The sequence below is a fragment of the Macrosteles quadrilineatus genome, unplaced genomic scaffold (genome assembly GCF_028750875.1).
Source record: "Macrosteles quadrilineatus isolate MER2022 unplaced genomic scaffold, UCM_ALF_1.0 Scaffold_5__1_contigs__length_97177068, whole genome shotgun sequence".
NCBI classification, from domain to species: Eukaryota; Metazoa; Arthropoda; class Insecta; order Hemiptera; family Cicadellidae; genus Macrosteles; species Macrosteles quadrilineatus.
In genome coordinates this window covers 79,569,701-79,591,370 of record NW_026542598.1, presented here as the reverse complement: position 1 = coordinate 79,591,370, position 21,670 = coordinate 79,569,701, and the positions used below count along the sequence as shown (strand labels likewise).

General features: G+C 37.2%; 1 protein-coding gene across 1 annotated transcript; it reads left to right on the top strand.

Moving 5' to 3' along the window:
- Positions 1-2,051: 2,051 nt before the first annotated feature.
- LOC128995719 (uncharacterized) lies at positions 2,052-21,579 on the top strand. Its single transcript, XM_054420736.1, has 3 exons — positions 2,052-3,119; positions 16,314-17,216; positions 21,337-21,579. The coding sequence occupies exons 1-3, from the start codon at positions 2,300-2,302 to the stop codon at positions 21,519-21,521; spliced, it is 1,908 nt and encodes a 635-aa protein (XP_054276711.1). The 5' UTR covers positions 2,052-2,299; the 3' UTR covers positions 21,522-21,579.
- The last annotated feature ends 91 nt before the right edge of the window (positions 21,580-21,670 follow it).

The following is a 21,670-nucleotide window of genomic DNA, read 5'->3' as shown; positions in this document are numbered from 1 at the left end:
CGCAATCCAGCATGATCGGACCATGGGAACGGGGGTTTACGGGGGGTTTTATGGGGTAAAAATAGGTTTTTCTAATTTTTGACCCAAAAAACATAAAATTTAGCAATTTCTTTCCAAACCATTTTGTAGAGCTTAAAAAAACAAATAATTTAGTATATTGAAGCGTTATTATGCGCCTAATGGTTACGGAGAAAATTCCAAAAAATTTTAAATTTAAAATTCCCATGTTATTCTTATGGAGAATAAGTAAACTGTTGTAGTTTGCTTGTTTGTGAACATATTTTGATCAAATTTGGAAAATGTTTTTATTTCTTACTAACTATTCACATTTTACAAAAAAAATCTGTTTTACCCTCCCTGATGCAGCAAACCTAAGTACTTGTTAAACTTATTCTATTTAAATCAAGAATAAATGTTATATTTTTAAGTAGACATTTCAGTGTAAATCCAATCAGTCAAATGGAAATTCGCTTAGTCTGCAGGTTTGCTACGGCGGGGGTATTTATATTATAGATATAGATAGATAGATAGATACTCACAAGGTTATCATGAGAAACTCTAGAGCCACTGGGGTGGAGCCCGAAAGGATTTTTGGGATAAGAATGTGTCTATATGTTAATCGGGAGTGAGCTATCATCATACCAAATTTCAACCCAATCCGACCAGTAGTTAATGCGTGATTGAACTTCAAACAAACGAACACACTAACTTTCACATTTATAATATTTATTAGTATGATCAAAGATTACATATGTGTAATCTTTGGTATGATTAATTCTAGGGGGAATGTTGTTATTGAATTAATGTAAAGAAAGATACAACTGGATTTATTAATTGTTTAGTTTACTAATGACATTTTGTTTATGTTGTGTGAGTTTCATAAGTGTGACGTATTGTATTAAAAGTTGAGTTTTATACGAAAAATGCTTATTAATAACAAAAACATGTAATAAATATTACTTCGATGATTCGTTTGGAGATCAGTAGTGTCAACCAACAAAGAATTTTGAAGTAACAAGTCTACCGTTGGCCGGGTGCCTGCCGAATAAGTCCAAAGTCACGCCTTCATCTGTGTCAATGCAATTTAGGTGCTGAGCTTAAATTGCATTACACTTTTTTAAGGCGATGTCCACATTTTATTTATATTCGCTATAAAAAATCAAAGATACCTGCTCAAATTTCTAGGGATATATTACAATAATTTATAGTGTTAATATTCTTAGACCAACGTATCTATTTTCAAAGACAGTTGATATAGTAATTCCTTCAAAATCAAGGCTGTCCTCGCGTTTTTTGAACTTGACGGCTTCCAACTAATGCTTTCAGCTAATGTAGAATACAATTTGAAATCTGTAATCTTTCATCTATTGGGAAACCAAGCAGATAAAACAACCAACAACCTTTTTTTGTAAGTAATCACAAATTTGGTATTTTATAATATGCAGTTACTGGATTGGATTTTATCTATCTAACTAAAATTGATTGTAAATAGCATACTGATTTATCAACTAAGGTGAACCAATAAGCTATTAAATATTGAATAGAATTGCTATAAACATGGATTTTCGTTTACGAAATCATTTCTAATTTTATTTTAACAAAGCTAACACTGAATACCGTTTAAACTCTTTCAATGCAAAGGCTGAAATGCTGAAGAGGTTTGCAGAACGCTGTGTAGTACTGATATCGCTGTCCAACAGAGTAGAGGGTTTTTTTAGTGAGTAGTCTGTGATAAATTCAGGAGTATCACACTACAGGCTGCCGTAAAAGCATTTTCCCTCCTCTCCCTAAAAAAAACCCCAATACGATATCACAGTAGACCATTCAAATTGTCCTGAGGGTAGTGAACAATAACCAGGGTGGTTTATTAATTATTCAAGGTCAACCGTCAATTTACCTGTATTCTACCTATAAGGTCTCGAAGGAACCCACCATATGGTAATCTAAACTCAACGCTGAATAATTGTGGTAGGGGTTACCTTGCGGTTAATAAAATGTGATTCTGGCCCAATGGCGTCTGTCAATGTGATGCCGAGTCCCGCCCCCGGCCAGCCCCGCCCTCCTCTGTGATTGGTCCAGGCGACTCCCAGCAGCGCAGCCGTCACACTCGCTCCCTGCCATTCTCGTCTCTCGCACTGTTTGTATATGGTATGAGCCCGCATCAACTGCTTTCTGTATACACTATAAAGTGAGGTGACTCTAAGTAATCCGGAGTGTGTTTAAACAAGACCTGACCGCACCGAAACAGATATTTTTTAAACGTAAATGTTTATCGAATCCGTGTTTTTGCCGGGATAGAATGTGTACGATAATGATGAAGAGTGAGAACGTAGAGGCGGGATCGCAGTTGGTGTCGGCGACGCATCACGGACACCACGGTATCGGACATGTGGCGGATACGACCACGACCACGTCCACGGGCGCGGGTGCGACCACGGCGGCGACCACGGCCACGGCGACGTCCACGACCACCAAGAAGAGCAACGCGGGTCTGAGACGACAGGAGAAGCCGCCGTACTCGTACATAGCGCTCATATACATGGCGATAGAGAGCTCGCCGTCAAAGAGACTCACACTCAACGAAATCTACACCTTTCTACAACAACACTTCGCCTTCTTCCGCGGCGCTTACCAGGGCTGGAAGAACTCCGTCAGACACAACTTGTCTCTCAACCAATGCTTCGTTAAGCTGCCCAAGGGTCTCGGACGTCCGGGGAAGGGTCACTACTGGGTGATCGACCCGTCGTCCAAGCCAATGTTCAAGGACGGCTCGTTGCGACGCCGACCCAGGGGGTTCTGCCGTCGTCAGCCACCGCCGCCTCAGCGCCCCCAGTACTACAGCACTGCCCCAGTCATGCCGCAGTACGACACCTTGTCTACACCCCAGCCACAGGAGTACCCCATGAGCTACATGAGTCAGCAGTACCCCACAGCTGCCTACCCTCCCGAGTACCCCTCGTACCCTCCCTGTGACTCCTGGGGTACCTACCAGGACACCACACCTTACATCAAGACCTCCCTCAGCCCCACGCCCGACCACCAGACACAGATGGACTCTTTCTCGTATCAGTTCTCAGTTCAGCCTTCAACGTCCGTCTCCTCCTCAGCTGATCCCGCTGGTAAGTCTGATTGTGACTTTTTTCTAACAGTCTATGCAATACAAGAGTAAGTTTTAACTGAAAATCTAGCTTAATTAATCCTATTGCGCACGTACAATACGTTTCACGTCCCACATAACAGATATCTAACAACCACTACAATATTTCTTTATTACAATGTTCACAATCACTACAATATTTAGGAATGCCATAGGCCTATTCACTTCCCTGAGTTCCTCTCGGGCTACACCCCTTGGAAGTTCAAAGTTTTGAGGCGAGGTTTTCAAAAGTAAATATTTATTGGTCTCCATGGGAGGATGAGAAAATTCACAACCTTTGTTTACCTTTGTGTTGACATTTCAAAGTAAACAATCAAAACTGTTGAATGCTTATTTGACAACTTCAAACAGCTGATCCAAACAAATTTAATCAAATATTTTACACATTTATATCTAAAACTATGTCATTGGTTATGGAATTAAAGAAAGATTCTATAACCGTAAGTCATGACAATTATGTTATCGATACATTTTAATGTTAAGAGTAAGACAGTTCAATGTAGGTCGTACTTTTTTGTATAAATTTGGTGGCTTTTGTTTATAAATTCGAACTACTTAACAACTGTTTGGATTATTCGGTATAGTACATCTTCCCGTTGCGAAGCACGGGTACAGAGCTAGTTTTTAATAAAAAGTGTGGTCTGGTCACGTTGTTACAGCAACCATAGAACCACAGCAACAATCTGTTTTACCAGCAATATGTACAGTAGTAAAGCTTCAATATTTTATAGCATTTCCAATACTGATTGATTTATATGAGGATATGATGCACAGTTGCAGTTGGCAGAGGGTGTGATGTACAGTATAATTAGTTTATTGTATTTTAACGAACGTTATTGACGAAATCAAGTTACGCTTGAATGAATGGGATATTTCATTTTTCAGCACATTTGTTTTGTATGTTATTTAATTTATTTTCTGGTTTACACCAATTGACGACGTGTAAGTTCAAATGTCTTTGAAGATAAATATTTAATCGCTTAAAATGCGTTTATAATTTGGGATTATTATGTGATTTTCAATGAATGAAACGTAACTAATGTATATCAATTTATAAACTTTTGAACCATACTTTGGTATTCAAAATAGGTATTTTTATGACAGGCAGGTGAATTTTTATACACATTTTTTGGATCTCAAAATACAATTGAAATATTATCGCATTGTTCTGCAAAGATGCAAAGGTTCAACTCGTCATTTTCTGTTTCATCTTTGTTATCTCGTGTTTCCTTCCTAATGGAATTTTTCTCTACTGTATTAATTAATCTCGTTAAATATATTTTTCAAACGTTAGACAATTTCATAATTTACACGAATTAAAACCAAAACTTTCTAATAGACAATACTTTAGTATTAAATAAATAGCGTAAAATATCAAATACTAAGGTTGAATGAAAACATGTCTATATTGGCCTAATTATAGATATAAATTTTGATTATAATGGTTTTTGTTTGGTATATCAATTATCATGTTCTTCACTCAAACTTTTAACTCAAACTTTGCATAGGAAATAGTGTATTTTTAGTTGAGGACGGAAAATTATCTTTTAAAAAAAATTTTAACTCTATTTTATAAACTCGTTAAGATGAAATTAAACCATTATATACACAAAATGTTAATAGGCCTACATAGATAAATTACGTATACTAGATGGTGTTCGCAGATGCGTCCACAAAATTAAGATGAGTTATCTGGGAATCATATTTTACGTCATTGGCCTTCACCATCAAACTCCATTATTTGTTTTTATTAACAATTTTAAATTGAAACAATAGCTGTGTAGATATAACTAGTGGCTTGTAGGGGCAATAGCCCCTATAGGTCTATATTCTAGTAATTATTGTGTACAAATTATTAGTCTCATGGGTTACCCTACCTTGAATTATCGTTAAAAATTTGTGTTTAATATAATATTTATTACATACCCTGCATAATGCATTTTGATGTCTGCTCTGTTTAAAAAAAAAATTCAAAAGGACTGTTCATGCAGTGTGTTTACAATATGAACTTTCTAATTATAATACCACCAAGGAACATTTTCAATGATAATCTTCATGAATATTAATTAAATATATATATTTCTTTGAATGTAGACAAATTCACTTCGATAAAACACATATAGATAATGTCATCCTCCAAATTGTAAAATGCTAATTCTATAACAAAATCTCTCTGAAAATAACATTTGTTGTATAGTAGGCCTATTAATCTTGGTCGATTCCTTGGTCTTTATTTGGTTCTAGTACTATTTTAACATCATCTGGCCGCTTAACCTGGCTAAAAGCAACATAAAGTTGTCCATGGGTTATTTTTTCAAATAGATGCCGACTTTTGTGAAGGTATGCGGGCCTCGCGCTTAAATTATAGGAATAGCGAAAGCTAATCACAATAGGAATTGAATCCTTATAAAAGGCATATTAGGATCTGTAGATATTAGTTTTATTTTGGCATGATAATATGTTCCATTTGCCTACTCCAGCAATTACTTCTAGGTTAACACTTTTTTCAGACACACCTAACACAACCAATCATACTCCATTAACTATAATCCAGACCCTTAAAATAAGGAAAAGTCTATTTCAGCTTTATAATATGTAGTATACATATTACAGTACATATTACCATTGACTATTGCTGGCTACTGACATCGTTGCTGGGTCACAACAGTTGCTATAGCACATAATAAGTCATTCCATCAGTTTGACTTGGTAAAAACCATCGTGTAATTGGCAGACATCAGTAATTTAGATCAGCGCAATCTGTAGGGGGCTCACATCAACTAACAAATTTTATTAAAAACCTGGCTACAACTTTAACATGGGGATGGAATGTCTAGTTGTTGTATTAATAGTCAAAGACCTTTGACTATTACATATCACCATATGCTTTAAATAAAGTTAAACCACATGTTTTAAAGTAAACAAAGCAGACATGACCTAGATTTCCATGCTATTTAAATGTGAATTATTTTATTCCGTAACAACCTTTTGGTGCATAATTAAGAAAAATGAATATTTTTCCCCAAAATTTCATGCCCAGAGCTTTAAAATGAGGCCTCTCCCAGCTTTCTACAGCCTCCCGTTCGCTCACAATTTCATTGTAAAATTTTGGGCTTACGGAATTAGATAATATAGATTATAATTGGACTGATTATAAATTTGTTACATATTGTTTCCAGTGAAGATAAGTGAAAACACAGCGATGCCATTCTTGTCTTTTCAGAGGCCTGCATTAGACTTAAAAACTCTTAATTGTTATATAAACTTTTCCTCCATCAAATGTGATGCAGTTTTAAATCGTGATAACGTAGAATTCAACCAAAAAAGTTTCGGCTTATACTATTCTAGTTACTGATAAACTACTTACAAGTTTAACTTTGTGCGATGGTCCACAAAAAACTAACATTGACTTATAATATAACATCCTCAGAAATAATAAAAGGTAATCAACCAATTGAATTAAAATATTCACTAAATCAATATTGTACTATTATTTAAATGGAACTCCAAAAAACGTCCAAACCAAATGTTGATTTTATTAGTAAGCCTATGGTGGTTTGATCCAGTGACGAAATTAGTTTATGTTTGTCACCCATACCATTTCTGTTAAAATATCTACAGCCAAGTTCACTGGCATTAAAGGAGAATACATTCATTAGAAGTAATCAATGAAAACTGAGAGTAGAAATTTAGGTGAATTAGAGATATTTAAATCGATTTCTATAAAGTTATTTAATAACTGTAAGAATGTTACAATTACTCAAATTCAATCATCAGGTTTTCCTCGACGTTGTTGTTCTTCCTATGCGGCTCATTTATCCGCGCGGGTTCCCTAGTTTCTGTTAAAATAACCGTGATTAATAGCTAAGCTACAATAATTCTAACAGATGTTTCCTAATGTACTGAATTTAAGTCAACAGTTGATCTAATGCCTTTTCCTACAGTCACCCGACAAAGTGGGCTTCCTTGCACTGATTATAGTACAGGAAGCTGCCAATTGCTGCATTTACTTACTTTGTCGCACAGTTTTTACTTTGACGCACAGTGTTTACTTTGACGCACACCAGTATTCCAACCAAACAACAAAAAACAGCGTGTCTTTACTATGCACGTAATCCATGTACGCTTGAAAATAAGCTGGCAACACTTAAAGATATTACGACTATGATCAGCTGTGCAGTGTTTCCGATTCCGTTTCACCGCTTGGATTTAACCTAACCTAAAAACGTGTTGTATAGTTTTTGAAAGACTAATTATTTATATCCTATACTCTAATACGAGCAATGTTTGCTTGTATGCATGCTTGCTTGCTTGCTTGCTTGCTTGCTTGCTTGCTTGCTTGCTTGCAAATAAGATCTCGAAAACGGCTCCGACGATTTTCTTCAAATGTTGTAAATAGTTTATTTCTGGCCTAAAAACGAGTTTACTGCAGTTAGAACTGCCAACAAAAATCTAATTACGTAGAAAAATGAAACTTAAAATCACATTTTTTTAACATTAGTCTTATGGGTTGCTAGGTAACCATGTTGGATGAATTAAATAACAAGGATAAAGTAAACAAAAGACTTGAAGTTGTAGCATGTGTTCATAATAAGCCACCTACCCACAGTATACTAGCAAATTACAAATACAGTACAAAAGGAAAAACATCACTTGTTAATATTTAGCAAAGATTATACTGAAGATTACTCGATACATTGTAGTCAAGGGCAGCAGTGCGAAGTCTGGGATCTGTTTATGACGATTAGATTAAGGTATCTGCAATCCTAAAATGCTATGGTAAGGGAAGGAAAACAGGTCCGCGACGTAGAAAGTGATGAAGGAAGTAGTCAAGGTGAGCAGTCCGGAGTGTGGGAACTGTTTATGACGATTATATAAGGGTATGGGCAATCCTAAAATGCTACGGGAAGGGAGGGAAACAGGTCCGTGACGTAGGAAGTGGTGAAGGAAGTAGTCGAGGCGAGCTGTCTGGAGTTTAGGAACTGTTTATGACAATTATATAAGAGTATGGGCAATCCTAAAATGCTATGGGATGGGAGGGAAACAGATCCGTGACGTAGGAAGTGATGAAGGAAGTAGTAAAGGCGAGCAGTCCGGAGTGTGGGAACTGTTTATGACGATTATATAAGGGTATGGGCAATCCTAAAATGTTACGGGAAGGGAGGGAAACAGGTCTGTGACGTAGGATGTGGTTAAGGAAGTAGTCTAGGTGAGTTGTCCGGAGTGTTGGAACTGTTTATGACGATTAGATTGAGGTATCAGCAAACCTAAAATGCTATGGAAAGGGAGGAAAACAGGTCCGCGACGTAGGAAGTGATGAAGGAAGTAGTCAAGGTGAGCTGTCCGGAGTGTGGGAACTGTTTATGACGATTAGATTAAGGTATCTGCAATCCTGAAATGCTATGGAAAGGGAGGGAAACAGGTCCGCGACGTAGGAAGTGGTGAAGGAAGTAGTCAAGGCGAGCTGTCTGGAGTGTGGGAACTGTTTATGACGATTAGATAAGGTATGGGCAATCCTGAAATGCTATGGGAAGGGAGGGAAACAGATCCGTGACGTAGGAAGTGATGAAGGAAGTAGTAAAGGCGAGCAGTCCGGAGTGTGGGAACTGTTTATGACGATTATATAAGGGTATGGGCAATCCTAAAATGCTACGGGAAGGGAGGGAAACAGGTCCGTGACGTAGGATGTGGTGAAGGAAGTAGTCTAGGCGAGTTGTCCGGAGTGTTGGAACTGTTTATGACGATTAGATTAAGGTATCAGCAAACCTAAAATGCTATGGACAGGGAGGAAAACACGTCCGCGACGTAGGAAGTGGTGAAGGAAGTAGTCAAGGCGAGTAGTCCGGAGTGTGGGAACTGTTTATGACGATTAGATTAAGGTATCTGCAATCTTTAAATGCAATGGGATGGAGGGAAACAGGTCCATGACGTAGGAAATGGTGTAGGGCGTAGTAAAGGCGAGCCGTGTGGAGTTTGGGAATGGATTTATGTATCTCAAATACTAAGGTGCTTTCAGAGTGAACTAATGATTTCCCCCGAGCAGAGCTCGGTCTCCAGGTACTGCTTTATAATTACTGTAGGAAAAATATAATGTGTAACGCGAGTGCAAACTGCCTTTGCTTGTTCCATTGGAGAAACTTTACTTAGATGTTTGCAGCAAAGTGTCACTTCGCCCACTAGTTACACAAATAACTGTTGTTTAACTGCCAAATACTGCTTCCATTGAACAAAAAATGCCATTGAGACCTCTGGGGTGGATTCCTGGGAGAATCGTTTAACGTCATATAAATGTGCACAGCTAAATTATGAACAACTTTCAATTTAGAAACATTATAGATCTTAATAAAAATGTAGATAACTTTGGACGAACCATTATTGCAAATTTATATTATATAGGCATGTGTGTGCGTGTTTGCAATAAGCGTTACCAACATTTTTTTTTCAAACCCATTTTGACAATTACATAATAGTTATTTCGTAATAAATTGTGTAAAATGGTGGAAACTGTTTCTATAGTTCATTCAATTCATGCCATCTTCTTCGGTCACTAATTATCTAAGTTGGCCTAAAATGATAAGAAAATCCCAATAAAATTGTGGCATAAAAGTTAGTTTACTACAATAAAGAGATTTGTATATTTTAGAAGTTCGCATAGGCTTTTGGTTTTAAATGAGAGATTTTGCTCCTTAGGTGTGAGGTGTGACCTTAACTCTAAATCCTAAGGGACCCCTTCAAAGTTATTGTGCTAAGGTCCTATAGTGTTTTGTATTTTATAATAATTCAATAATGTGTTTTCATATATGTACTGTGTAAACGAATGTGAAGAATGCCTAACGTTACGGTTGAAACGTAACTAGATTAAAACTGAATGTCAATGAGCTAATATATAGCAGATTTAAAGCATTACATTTACTTTTCTACTCATCAAGACAACCCTTTAGTTTTAAATCATAATTTACGTCGATTTTGATTTAGATATTTGCATAACGCAGCTAAAATTACACCATTAAAGGAGAATGAAAAACTTTTCCTAGAGATTTTTAAACTAGTAAAATTATTTCTTTTATACAAATTACAATTTTTCGTGTCATTTAAATGGTTATAGTTAACACCACGATTACTAGAAAAAAACTGTATTTTTCTACTAATCGTGGTTAACACTTTTGCATCAAGTTTAGGGTAAGAGATTTAAATCAAATGTCAATAAAGTTACGAAAATCTAAATTAGAGTCAAGCACCTGAACTCCGGAATTATGGGAAACACATGTCCTTGGAGTAACAACACTGAACCATAATTATTCGTAATTAAAAATGCCATTTATTCAAAAATATGAAATACAAATAAAACTGCTCAGTTCTCTAATATTTCAATTTCATATTGAAATAAACTAAAGCATCAAATAGCAGCACACATCTGTTCACATTTTTATTTTTAAACAGTAAAAAAATGTGATTTCAACAATATAAAACATTTGTAAACAAACACGCGTAATGGGCTAATGGAGATTTGTTATGATTGAGAGCCATTTTTAAAGGATTGTTATGTTCGGGTTTGAATGTGATTAAACATTTTTGCAATTAATAATTACATAAAAGTAGGCACTGTATTAATTTATTTGATCAAATAAATAAACTAGTAGTACGCTTATTCTGCGCGTAACAGGATGAGTGAACATGAGCGCAATAATGAAAGAGTCCACCCACACCTAGTACACTTACCGGTGTCACTGGTGTACACAATACCTAATGTTATTTGTATGGGCAAATCAACCCATGAGTCGGGGCAAATAATGGTGAGTCGGTGACTCAAGTCGGTAGCGTCACGCGAACTTCGGGCCCAAGGCAGCGATGTCGTGAGTTCGGATCCTGGTCACTGCCACTAAATTTTATCAGTACAGTTCACCTTTGTACTGTACCGGCTCACCAATTAATTGCTTTGCTGTAAACGATCCACGCACGGGCGAGGTTAAAAGAGGCTGGACCAACCTCTTAAAAAAACCAAATCTCAGTCAACAACAATCCTAACTTCTCGTCCATTAATTAACCAAAGTCATTGGTAATATACGTAATGTATTTCCTGTTTCCCTCTCTTCTCATAGCATTTTATTATTGCAGATACGTTAATCTAACTGTCACAAAGAGTTCCCACACTATGGACTGTTCACCTTGACTACTTTCAGTACCACTTCCTACGTCGTGGACCTGTTTCCCTCTCTTCTCATAGCATTTTATTATTGCAGATACATTAATCTAACTGTCACAAAGGGTTGCCACACTCCGGACTCCTCGCCTCGACTACTCCCTTCACCACTTCCTACGTCGTGGACCTGTTTCCCTCCCTTCCCATAGCATTTTTAGAATTGCAGATACTGTACATTATTCTAATTATCACAAAAGGTTTCTACACTCCGGAATGCTCGCCTCGACTATTTCCTTCACCACTTCCTACGTCGTAGACCTGTTTCCCTCCCTTCCTATAGGATTTTAGAATTTCAAATAGATTAATTTAACTTTCACAAAGGGTTCCCACACTCCGGACTGTTCACCTTGACTACATCCTTCACCACGTCCTACGTCGTGGACCTGTTTCCCTCCCTTCCTAGAGCATTTTAGAATTTCAAATAGATTAATTTAACTTTCACAAAGGGTTCCCACACTCCGGACTGCTCACCTTGACTAATTCCTTCACCGCTTCCTACGTCGTGGACCTGTTTCCCTCCCTTCCCATAGAATTTTAGAATTGCAGTTACATTAATCTAACTATCACAAAGGGTTTTTACACTCCAGAATGCTCGCCTCGACTACTTCCATTACCACTTCCTACCTCGTGGACCTGTTTCCTTCCCTTCCTATAGCATTTTAGTATTGCAGGTATATTAATCTAACTGTCAAAAGGGTTTCTACACTCCAGACTGCTCGCCTCGACTACTTCCATTACCACTTCCTACGTCGTGGACCTGTTTCCTTCCCTTCCTATTGGAATTTAAAATTGCATTAATATTAATCTAACTGCCACAAAGGGTTCCCACACTCCGGAATGCTCGCCTTGACTACTTCCTTCACCACTTCCTAAGTGTCGTGAACCTGTTTCCCTCCTTTCCTATATTATTTTAATATTGCAGTTACATTAATCTAACTGTCACATAGAGTTCCCACACTCCGGACTGCTCGCCTTGACTACTTCCATCACGGCTTCCTACGTCGTAAACCTGTTTTTCTCCCTTCCCATAGCATTTCAATATTGCAGGTACATTAATCTAACTGTCACAAAGGGTTTCTACACTCCGGACTGCTCGCCTTGACTACTTCCATTACCACTTCCTACGTCGTGGACCTGTTTCCCTCCCTTCCTATAGCATTTTAGTATTGCAGGTATATTAATCTAACTGTCACAAAGGGTTTCTACACTCCGGACTGCTCGCCTTGACTACTTCCTTTACCGCTTCCTACGTCGTGGACCTGTTTCCCTCCCTTCCTATAGCATTTCATTATGGCAGATACATTAATCTAACTGCCACAAAGAGTTCCCACACTCCGGAATGCTCGCCTTGACTACTTCCATCACCGCTTCCTTCGTCGTGGACCTGTTCCTCTCCCTTCCCATAGCATTTTCGAATTGCAGTTACACTAATCTAACTGTCACAAAGGGTTTCTACACTCCAGAATGCTCACCTCGACTACTTCCATTACCACTTCCTACGTCGTGGACCTGTTTCCCTCCCTTCCTATAGCATTTTAGTATTGCAGGTATATTAATATAACTGTCACAAAGGGTTTCTACACTCCGGACTGCTCGCCTTGACTACTTCCATCACCGCTTCCGACGTCGTGGACCTGTTTCCTTCCCTTCCTATTGGAATTTAAAATTGCATTAATATTAATCTAACTGCCACAAAGGGTTCCCACACTACGGAATGCTCGCCTTGACTACTTCCTTCACCACTTCCTAAGTGTCGTGAACCTGTTTCCCTCCCTTCCCATAGCATTTTTAGAATTGCAGATACATTATTCTAATTGTCACAAAGGCTTCCCACACTCCGGACTGCTCACTTTGACTACTTCCTTCACCACTTCCTACATCGTGGACCTGTTTCTCTCCCTTCCCATAGCATTTTTAGAATTGCAGATACATTATTCTAACTGTCATAAAGGCCCCCCACACTCCGCAGCGCTCGCCTTGACTACTTCCTTCACTATTTCCTTCACTACTTCCTACATCGTAGACCTGTTTCCCTATCTTTCCATAGCATTTAAGTGTTACTGATACGTTAATTTAACAGTCATAAAGGGTTTCCGTACTCCTTTCTTTTCACTGCTCACCTTTCCGCTTTCTTTACTACTCTCTACGTCGGGGACCTGTCCCCCCCCCCCCCTCGCATAGCATTTTAGTATAAAAATATACCAACATTTTTGAATATTTAATATTCAATGCCAACATTAAATTGAATAATGTAAAAAGCTGCTTTGTTCTAAATACATACATACCTATATACTTTTAATTAAAAGGCGAAATTTTAATACTGAACATAAACGGTATATAACTGCCGACTAATATTGTTAAGTTCAATTTATTATTATGAAAGTTGTGAAATTGAATTAGCTTAAATAACATTATTCTGAAAGCTGTGAAATTATAATGATATATATTCATAGACGACAAACTGTTTACTCCATGAATGAAAGAGCTTAGAGTAAAAGTCGTTCTCTCTGTCTTAAGTAGACAACAAAATTTTTGGTCGCAAAACGTAAACAAATAAAAAGAAGAAGAAGGTAGCACCTAATGTTATTCTTATGGGACAAATTTAAAAATGTTTTTTAAGTATTTTATAATTACTACTGAGCGGAATCGTCTAGAATTTTAATGGTGTCTTTACACTGGTGTCATAACTATTTGTGCAAAATTTGAACGCTATAAGTGCAACGGTTCTTGAGTTTTAGGTGCGAACACACACACACACACACACACATACTCCAGCGGACAACTTTTCTCCGACTCCGCTATACACGATACATAGATTCGTTCACTTCGTTCACTCATCTATAAATCGATAAGAATTTAAGAAGTGTGTGAAATTGAGTAGATAATTCAAACAGATTAACAGTCTCAGCACTTAAAATATCATAATCTTGGATAACAATGTCTTCCTTTCTGTGATGATTTAGTTACAGGATATAAACCAAGTTTACTGTATTCAGCAGTTGCCAATTTCAATACAAAATAAATTAAATACGTTAATCCAAATTGAGATATGTGAAAGTTCAAGTTAACTTTAACTTTTATTTAAGGCCTAACGTTTTTAATTTTTTGTTTAAACTAATTTACGTTAATCCTATCGATTATACAATTTAGTGAAATTTAAAATGATAAAGAAAAGTAGCAGTTGATCTTTTTAAAAATAAATATGCGTGAAAGAAATGCGATGAATAATTAGGAGTTTTTTTTAGCACAAAAATAACTGAATGAATAATGTTTTACATAAATTATTGTCAAGCAAAAAGGCAGGCCCCGTCTTTTGGGGATACAAACTCTGTTGTAGAATCTAACGGTCTATTGGTTATGATGTTTTATTTCATTTAATTAAATCAATTCAATTAATTAGTTCATTTCATTCATTCATTCATTCAATTGTTTTGTTATTGAAATATCTGGGCAATCTCCAACCAAGCAAAAATGAATTTTGGGGCTACTAATGAAAAATTAGTAATAAGCCAAAATAAATGTATAAGTTTAAAGCTATAACTTTGTATCCAGAACTCCAAACAAAGACTTCAAATGTACTTAGTCCAACCAGCGGCATTTCAAAACGAGTTAATTTATTTTTGCATTATGACAAAACTCCGGACCTAGCATAAAATTGGGAAGAAGTCCACATTCTCAACTCAACACTTAAAAATTGAACACAGAAACTACATTCTGAATTGAAAGAAATAGGACCATGTAGGCATGTGTGAGGGTACAAACTTATTTCTCATAAGCTTTAATACTCTCACGAAACTATAAACAAAATCACAGACTGAGAACACCCCTTATAATCGCAATACAAAGAATGAAGCTTATGGAAAATTTTGAATCTGGTTTGGGTGTAAGGAAAGTTAAATATACAGTCTTCATTATTCTTTATTGTTTATGGAAAGACAAGAGGTTTTTCGAGAGTTGATAGAGATAAAAACGGATTTGAGTATTTGTTTATTTACTAACTAGCTGTACCCGCGGGCTTTGCCCCGTTTAACTTCATAAGTGAGCTCGTTCGCATGGCTCAATCACGTTCTGGTTGAAGTTCGTTCGCTACGCTCACTCAACTTTTGGTTACTAATTATCTGTTGTCATAAATTTAAAAAAAATAATAGTGCTGCACCTTGTTTGTAGGCCTAATCCTTGTAACTTTATTGCTATTGCACATAATAGAACAGAACCAACTTGTTTAATTGAAACAGCTGTTAAGATGCATTAATTCCATTTAAATATGAGTACTCATAAGGTTAACATGGGGAACTCCAGAGCCACTGGGGCGGAGCCCTTTTGACGGATCTGCACCAAACTTCACAAAAACCATCCTTGAATAATGCTTAATAATCTCTGAAAGTTTAATTAAAATCTGTCAAGCGGGTTCGGAGTCCATAAAGGACAAACAAACAAACAAACAAACATACATACATACATTGGATTTTATAGATTAATCAGTAGTTCTTTTATTTTAGTTTTTTTTTCTTTTTGCCTTTTATAAATAATATTATAAACAGCTGATTTTCGTAAAACAACTAATAATGTTGCGAAAATAAACATTCCTTGTGGGTTCTTCTTGTTAAAATTGCTTATTAATTTTCTCTCTTAGGCTAATTTTTCATTTCACACAAACACTCTACAGTACAACTATGAAGTATTCCATGTATTTAAATACTATAAGTACAAATTCTACAAAATCTTAGAAAAAGGTGTGATTTTACTTAGAAATGTGGAAATAATGTCAGTTTTTACGAGTGACACTACCAGCGCCCCCGGCCAGCCCCGCCCTCCTCTGTGATTGGTCCAGGCGACTCCCAGCAGCGCAGCCGTCACACTCGCTCCCTGCCATTCTCGTCTCTCGCACTGTTTGTATATGGTATGAGCCCGCATCAACTGCTTTCTGTATACACTATAAAGTGAGGTGACTCTAAGTAATCCGGAGTGTGTTTAAACAAGACCTGACCGCACCGAAACAGATATTTTTTAAACGTAAATGTTTATCGAATCCGTGTTTTTGCCGGGATAGAATGTGTACGATAATGATGAAGAGTGAGAACGTAGAGGCGGGATCGCAGTTGGTGTCGGCGACGCATCACGGACACCACGGTATCGGACATGTGGCGGATACGACCACGACCACGTCCACGGGCGCGGGTGCGACCACGGCGGCGACCACGGCCACGGCGACGTCCACGACCACCAAGAAGAGCAACGCGGGTTTGAGACGACAGGAGAAGCCGCCGTACTCGTACATAGCGCTCATATACATGGCGATAGAGAGCTCACCGTCAAAGAGACTTACATTAAACGAAATCTACACATTCTTACAACAACACTTCGCCTTCTTCCGCGGCGCTTACCAGGGCTGGAAGAACTCCGTCAGGCACAACTTGTCTCTCAACCAATGCTTCGTCAAGCTGCCCAAGGGTCTCGGACGTCCGGGGAAGGGTCACTACTGGACCATTGACCCCGCGTTCAAGCTGATGTTCGAGGATGGGTCGTACCGACGTCGCGCCCGTGGGTCCTGCGGGAAGTTGGGCCTCAAGTCGCGGCGACCTGCGCTGCCGTCTCCTGCACCTGGACACTACTACAACACTTCCGCACCTCAGTACCACGACCCTCCGCAGACCCAGGACTACTCCTACATGAACCAGCAACACCACCCTTCGCCAGCCTACACCGAGTATCCTGCATACCCTAGCTGTGACTCCTGGAGCTCCTACCCCAGCCAGTGCCTCCAGGATACCTTCGCTTACATCAAGACGTCCCCTGACCACCAGATGGAAGCGGAATACCCTCAGTTCAATGGTCAAACGGCGATGACCGATACAACGGGTGAGTTGATCCGTTGATCCCTTGTATGTCTAAGCAGCTATAGTTCAAAGAGGTTCGGTTTAGCAACGCAAAGTCATGTCGTATTCAATTAATTGATCAAGACTACATTTGCAATATTGATCACGTTTTGTCTTAAAACATGTGTTTATTACTATGATCTGCCTTTGGCAAATCAATTAATCATTTCAATCAATTGATGTTTCTACGATTATTTATAGGTTAGGCATAACCAACAATGTTAAACCATGTTGTCGTATCAAAAATATAAACAATAATAACAACAACAGATGTTCTACGGGTGTTTACAGCCAGTGTTGCCAACTTGTATAATACAGTACTCGACCTGCTTTGTATGACGCAATGATATGACGTGCTTATTATTTCGGAATGTGGTAAAGTATGTTCATATTTTTAAAACAAGAAGCGACGATAGGCTAAATCTTTGAAAATTAATTTAGGCTATTTGTAAAGTGATTATGTGTTTATAATTGTAACATTTTAAGGTTATATCAAGATAAACAAACTATTATATTCATTTTACAGACAACAGTTGCATTGGAAAATATACGATCCTACTCTTATAAAATCATTTGGACGAAATAGAAACACATAAGACTAATGAATAATCAACTAATGAATAAGCTGTGATTAAATTATTGTCTTAACATTCTAAAGTGATTATTTTTTTAAATAATTAACTAGCCGATTCGGTATTTAAATATTCAATCTTTTAGTACAATTAGTTATTAATACAGTCAATAATTATTTTGAAACGGTAATACGGTTTTTGGGTAGGTGATTTAAAATACACTACTAGAACATTAGTGATGATTTATGGGTTTTGAAAATCTCTTAGCGTAGGCCTACAGACGAACTTTACGGACGGATTTCAAATTAGTGACCAGAAGTAAAACTCTTGAGATAAACTTTTATAGAACACAGTTTTGACCCATAAATGACCATGGATAGGCTAGCTTATTGCATTGCGACTAATTCTGCAATGTATCAGATAATGTAACTGCCAAACAGGCTAATATTTGATAAGCCTGAAAAGCAGAGTCGAGTTTGTTTTATAAAATACAGTTAATACCCCGAATGTATTGAAACAAACATACAAATAAATATAAATATAAACAAATAAATATACATATAAACAAATTAAACATAGGCCTACCATTATAAAATAAAAGGACTACATTATTAATTGATTCTTAGTACCAGAGTACCATGAGACCAAGATTTGCTCGGATTTGATTAAACATTTAAGTAATTGATCAGAAATTAAGGATATTTATTATGTACGGTTATCAATGTAAAAAAAATAAGATAATACAAAGAAGACATATTAATACACTTATAAAGTCATAGATTGCAATAAAAATTACCTGTATTAACTGTTTTTATTAACTGCAGCTACAAAAATGTATTGACGATAACACGAACACTTTCAAGGGCTGTAGGGCGGAAACTGGATTTTCCCAGCCTTGTGACCAACTCCAATCGATTTCTCGTGACCAAATATCCCACAATAAACAACAATATTAAAAATCCTTGGACGAAAATAAAAGTTAGTCCGTACACGCACTTGTTTTATACTTAGGACAAACCTTCAAATAAAACAAACGGTCACTAATTAATCAACGCTAATATACAAAACTCTTAAGCCATTGAAGAGTTGGATGATAAATAAAGAGATCTCATGACGAAGAAAACATATGATTACACTACGAACAAAGACAGTTAAATAGTGGAACATGAAAGAGTAAAATCAGCTGTTTTGAAAAAAAACTGCCTCTATTTAGGTAGCTGTGGGAAAATAAATTGCTTACGTATCAGCCATAAATTATATTAAATGGCGAACGTGAAGTTTGCACTCATGTTTTGGCCTGTGACAGCCAGCACGTCGCCACGCAGTCTGGTGCTGATTCGCTGACGATGACTCAGCAAACAGCTGGTCTTACATGTGCGGAGGTTTATCATAAAGCCTCGCTGACCACCCAGAACTGTTCCTTGTGCCCAAACACCGAGTGAATTATTAGACGTGTTAGTGTAAACAAAGACATTGGACTTGGAGATAAGCAACGCGGCTCATATATTTGATATAAGGTCCTTTCGATATGGTCAGTAAAAATTGTGATTTCAATGAGATCCAAATATCTTTATTTTTTTTCAAAGTATGTACAGTTGTCAATTAAAAGGGTATACACAATTGACAGTTAATGTGTAATAAAAAAATATAATAATAAACTATATGTGAATGAATCTAATTTTTCGTGTTGAGTTACATTTACAATCTATAAGACGTACTTAATGGATGGAAAATAACTACTATGTTAATGCCATGTTTAAAAATAAACAAATTAAAAATAGATTAAATATATTTGTATTAATAATTATTCTCAAAAAATCAAGTAACCGTTTTTAAACAAATTTAAATAAGATATGTTTTAACCAGGCTTCAACCCGGGATTTTTTTCACATTACGTCAGACTAGGCCTAGAGGTTGCCAAATTATAACTTAGATAAAATTGATTGGTGATTTGCAGGATTTGAACCCGTGACCTCGAAAACAGAAATCCTGCGCTTTACCATTAGACCAGGTTGCTCCCAAAATACTGAATGTGATGTATAGTTACAGTGACAAAAAAGCAACACACGAGAACAAAAGAGCTAGGAAATAATACAAAGATAAGCAAATAATTTCCCACTTGTATAACTATTCAAAAGTATTGTTTAATTAACTATTGATGCTGTAAAACAAACAAGTTACACACCAAAATGACAATACAGAACTAACCCCAGCCTCTTCACTTTCCTCATGATGTCCATACACCCACTGTAAAATGTAAATCTCATTCATAGTTTCCCTAAAACCGAACGCTAGTAAAAAATCGGATCCTCGTGTTTTTGGTCGACTAGGAACCAGGAACACATGCCGCATCAGTATGATAGCGGGTCGGTTTTCTGCCATAACTATTAGTGGGTGTCAGTCTAGGGGTTGGAAAGGATGCAGACACCAAAACTGACCCTTGTCGGTCACCACCCAGCGCGTCTGTCTGTCACACGTGTCAATTCGTCTCTGCCCCGCGGTCTATCCTCTTCACGATTCTTTATCACTTTCTTTTTCAAAGTAAGTTTACGGTCGTAACTTATCTAGAGGGTTTTAAGGGTGGTTGTTTATAGCCTAAAGAAGACAGTTTGGTGTTCTTTGACTATTTTAGAGCAACACGTGAAGCAATAGTGTATGTTGAGAACGTGGATATTTTGACAAATTATTTTTAGCGGAAAATTTGTGTTTTACGTCATTATTAAACTTTAAGGGTGGTAAAAATCTGGTATTGTTACTATATAACGTCGACCGTCAGTCGCTCTGTCGGCGTCCGTCAGTAAATTTTAGATTTCTTTCAACCGAAATTTTTGGATTGTTCGGACGCCTGACGGACGTGTAGGCCTTTAAAGTTAGAAAATACTGTTTTGTTATTTAAATGGTCATGTTTGTATTTTGATTATTGAGTACTTTGTTTAGTAATCAACAAGATAGATGATGAAAATTTTATAGTGTATAGAATATAGGATTTTAATTTTAAAATGTTGAATGTAACATCGGTGTAAATATTATAGATGGAAGACTGACTGAAACCAACTGTCGGAAAGTTGACTGAAGAATTGCGGATGCAACTAAGACTAAACTGTGACTGGACTGATATGTGTGAATCGACCTTTATATTCAATACGAACCCTGTCACCACTTGGCTAACCAGAAAAATACCGAAGCAATAAAGTTTGTTTCTCTATCAAAATATGAAGTGGCTTGTACATTCATCCAGAAAATATTGAGAGATGATGTATTGAGCCATTAATAGGATATGTGAATTTGTTAGAATATATGTGATAGTGACACAAAATTAAAACAGGATTTTAATACAGGGTGGAGCACAGTTAATTTCTTAGTTTTCAGAATTCACACGGTAGAGGTGATGTTTGTTTTGGAGCAGTCGTTTGCACAGTTTCACTTCAAACGAAGAGCCCCACTAACTTCAATACCATTGACCCCTTCCAACAAACCCAATTCAGAAAATAACCTAAATCAAAATAATAACTTTGGCCATTTCTGTTCCAGGTCTGAGGTTTACCATGCCGCTGGACAGGAAGCCCTACCTCAACTCGCCTTCGCCCTCCAACATGGCGTTTGCCCCCCTGGCTCTGACGGAGTCTCCGGGTGCCTATGGAGGGTACGGGGCCCCCGCCCCACAGGCGCAGCCCCCCTCGCTTTATGAATGCTGCAACAGCAGCGTTAAGGTATAGATTGAAAGGATAAGCTTCATTATGTGTGATAAATATATTTCCCAATTCCAAATACGAGGGTTTTTATTTTTTTTAGCTAGAATAACAAACGGGTAGGACTTTTGGGTAAATTTGTCATAAACGTAATTTTTCTGTTTAATAAAATACTA

What these genes read in the sequence shown, in the direction of transcription:
- LOC128995719 (XM_054420736.1), top strand. Translation starts at nt 2,300, where the DNA reads ATGTGTACGATAATGATGAAGAGTGAGAACGTAGAGGCGGGATCGCAG. An exon ending in CTCCTCAGCTGATCCCGCTG is followed by an intron (nt 3,120 to 16,313) that starts GTAAGTCTGATT and finishes GGTGACTCTAAG; the next exon opens with TAATCCGGAGTGTGTTTAAA. An exon ending in GGCGATGACCGATACAACGG is followed by an intron (nt 17,217 to 21,336) that starts GTGAGTTGATCC and finishes TTTCTGTTCCAG; the next exon opens with GTCTGAGGTTTACCATGCCG.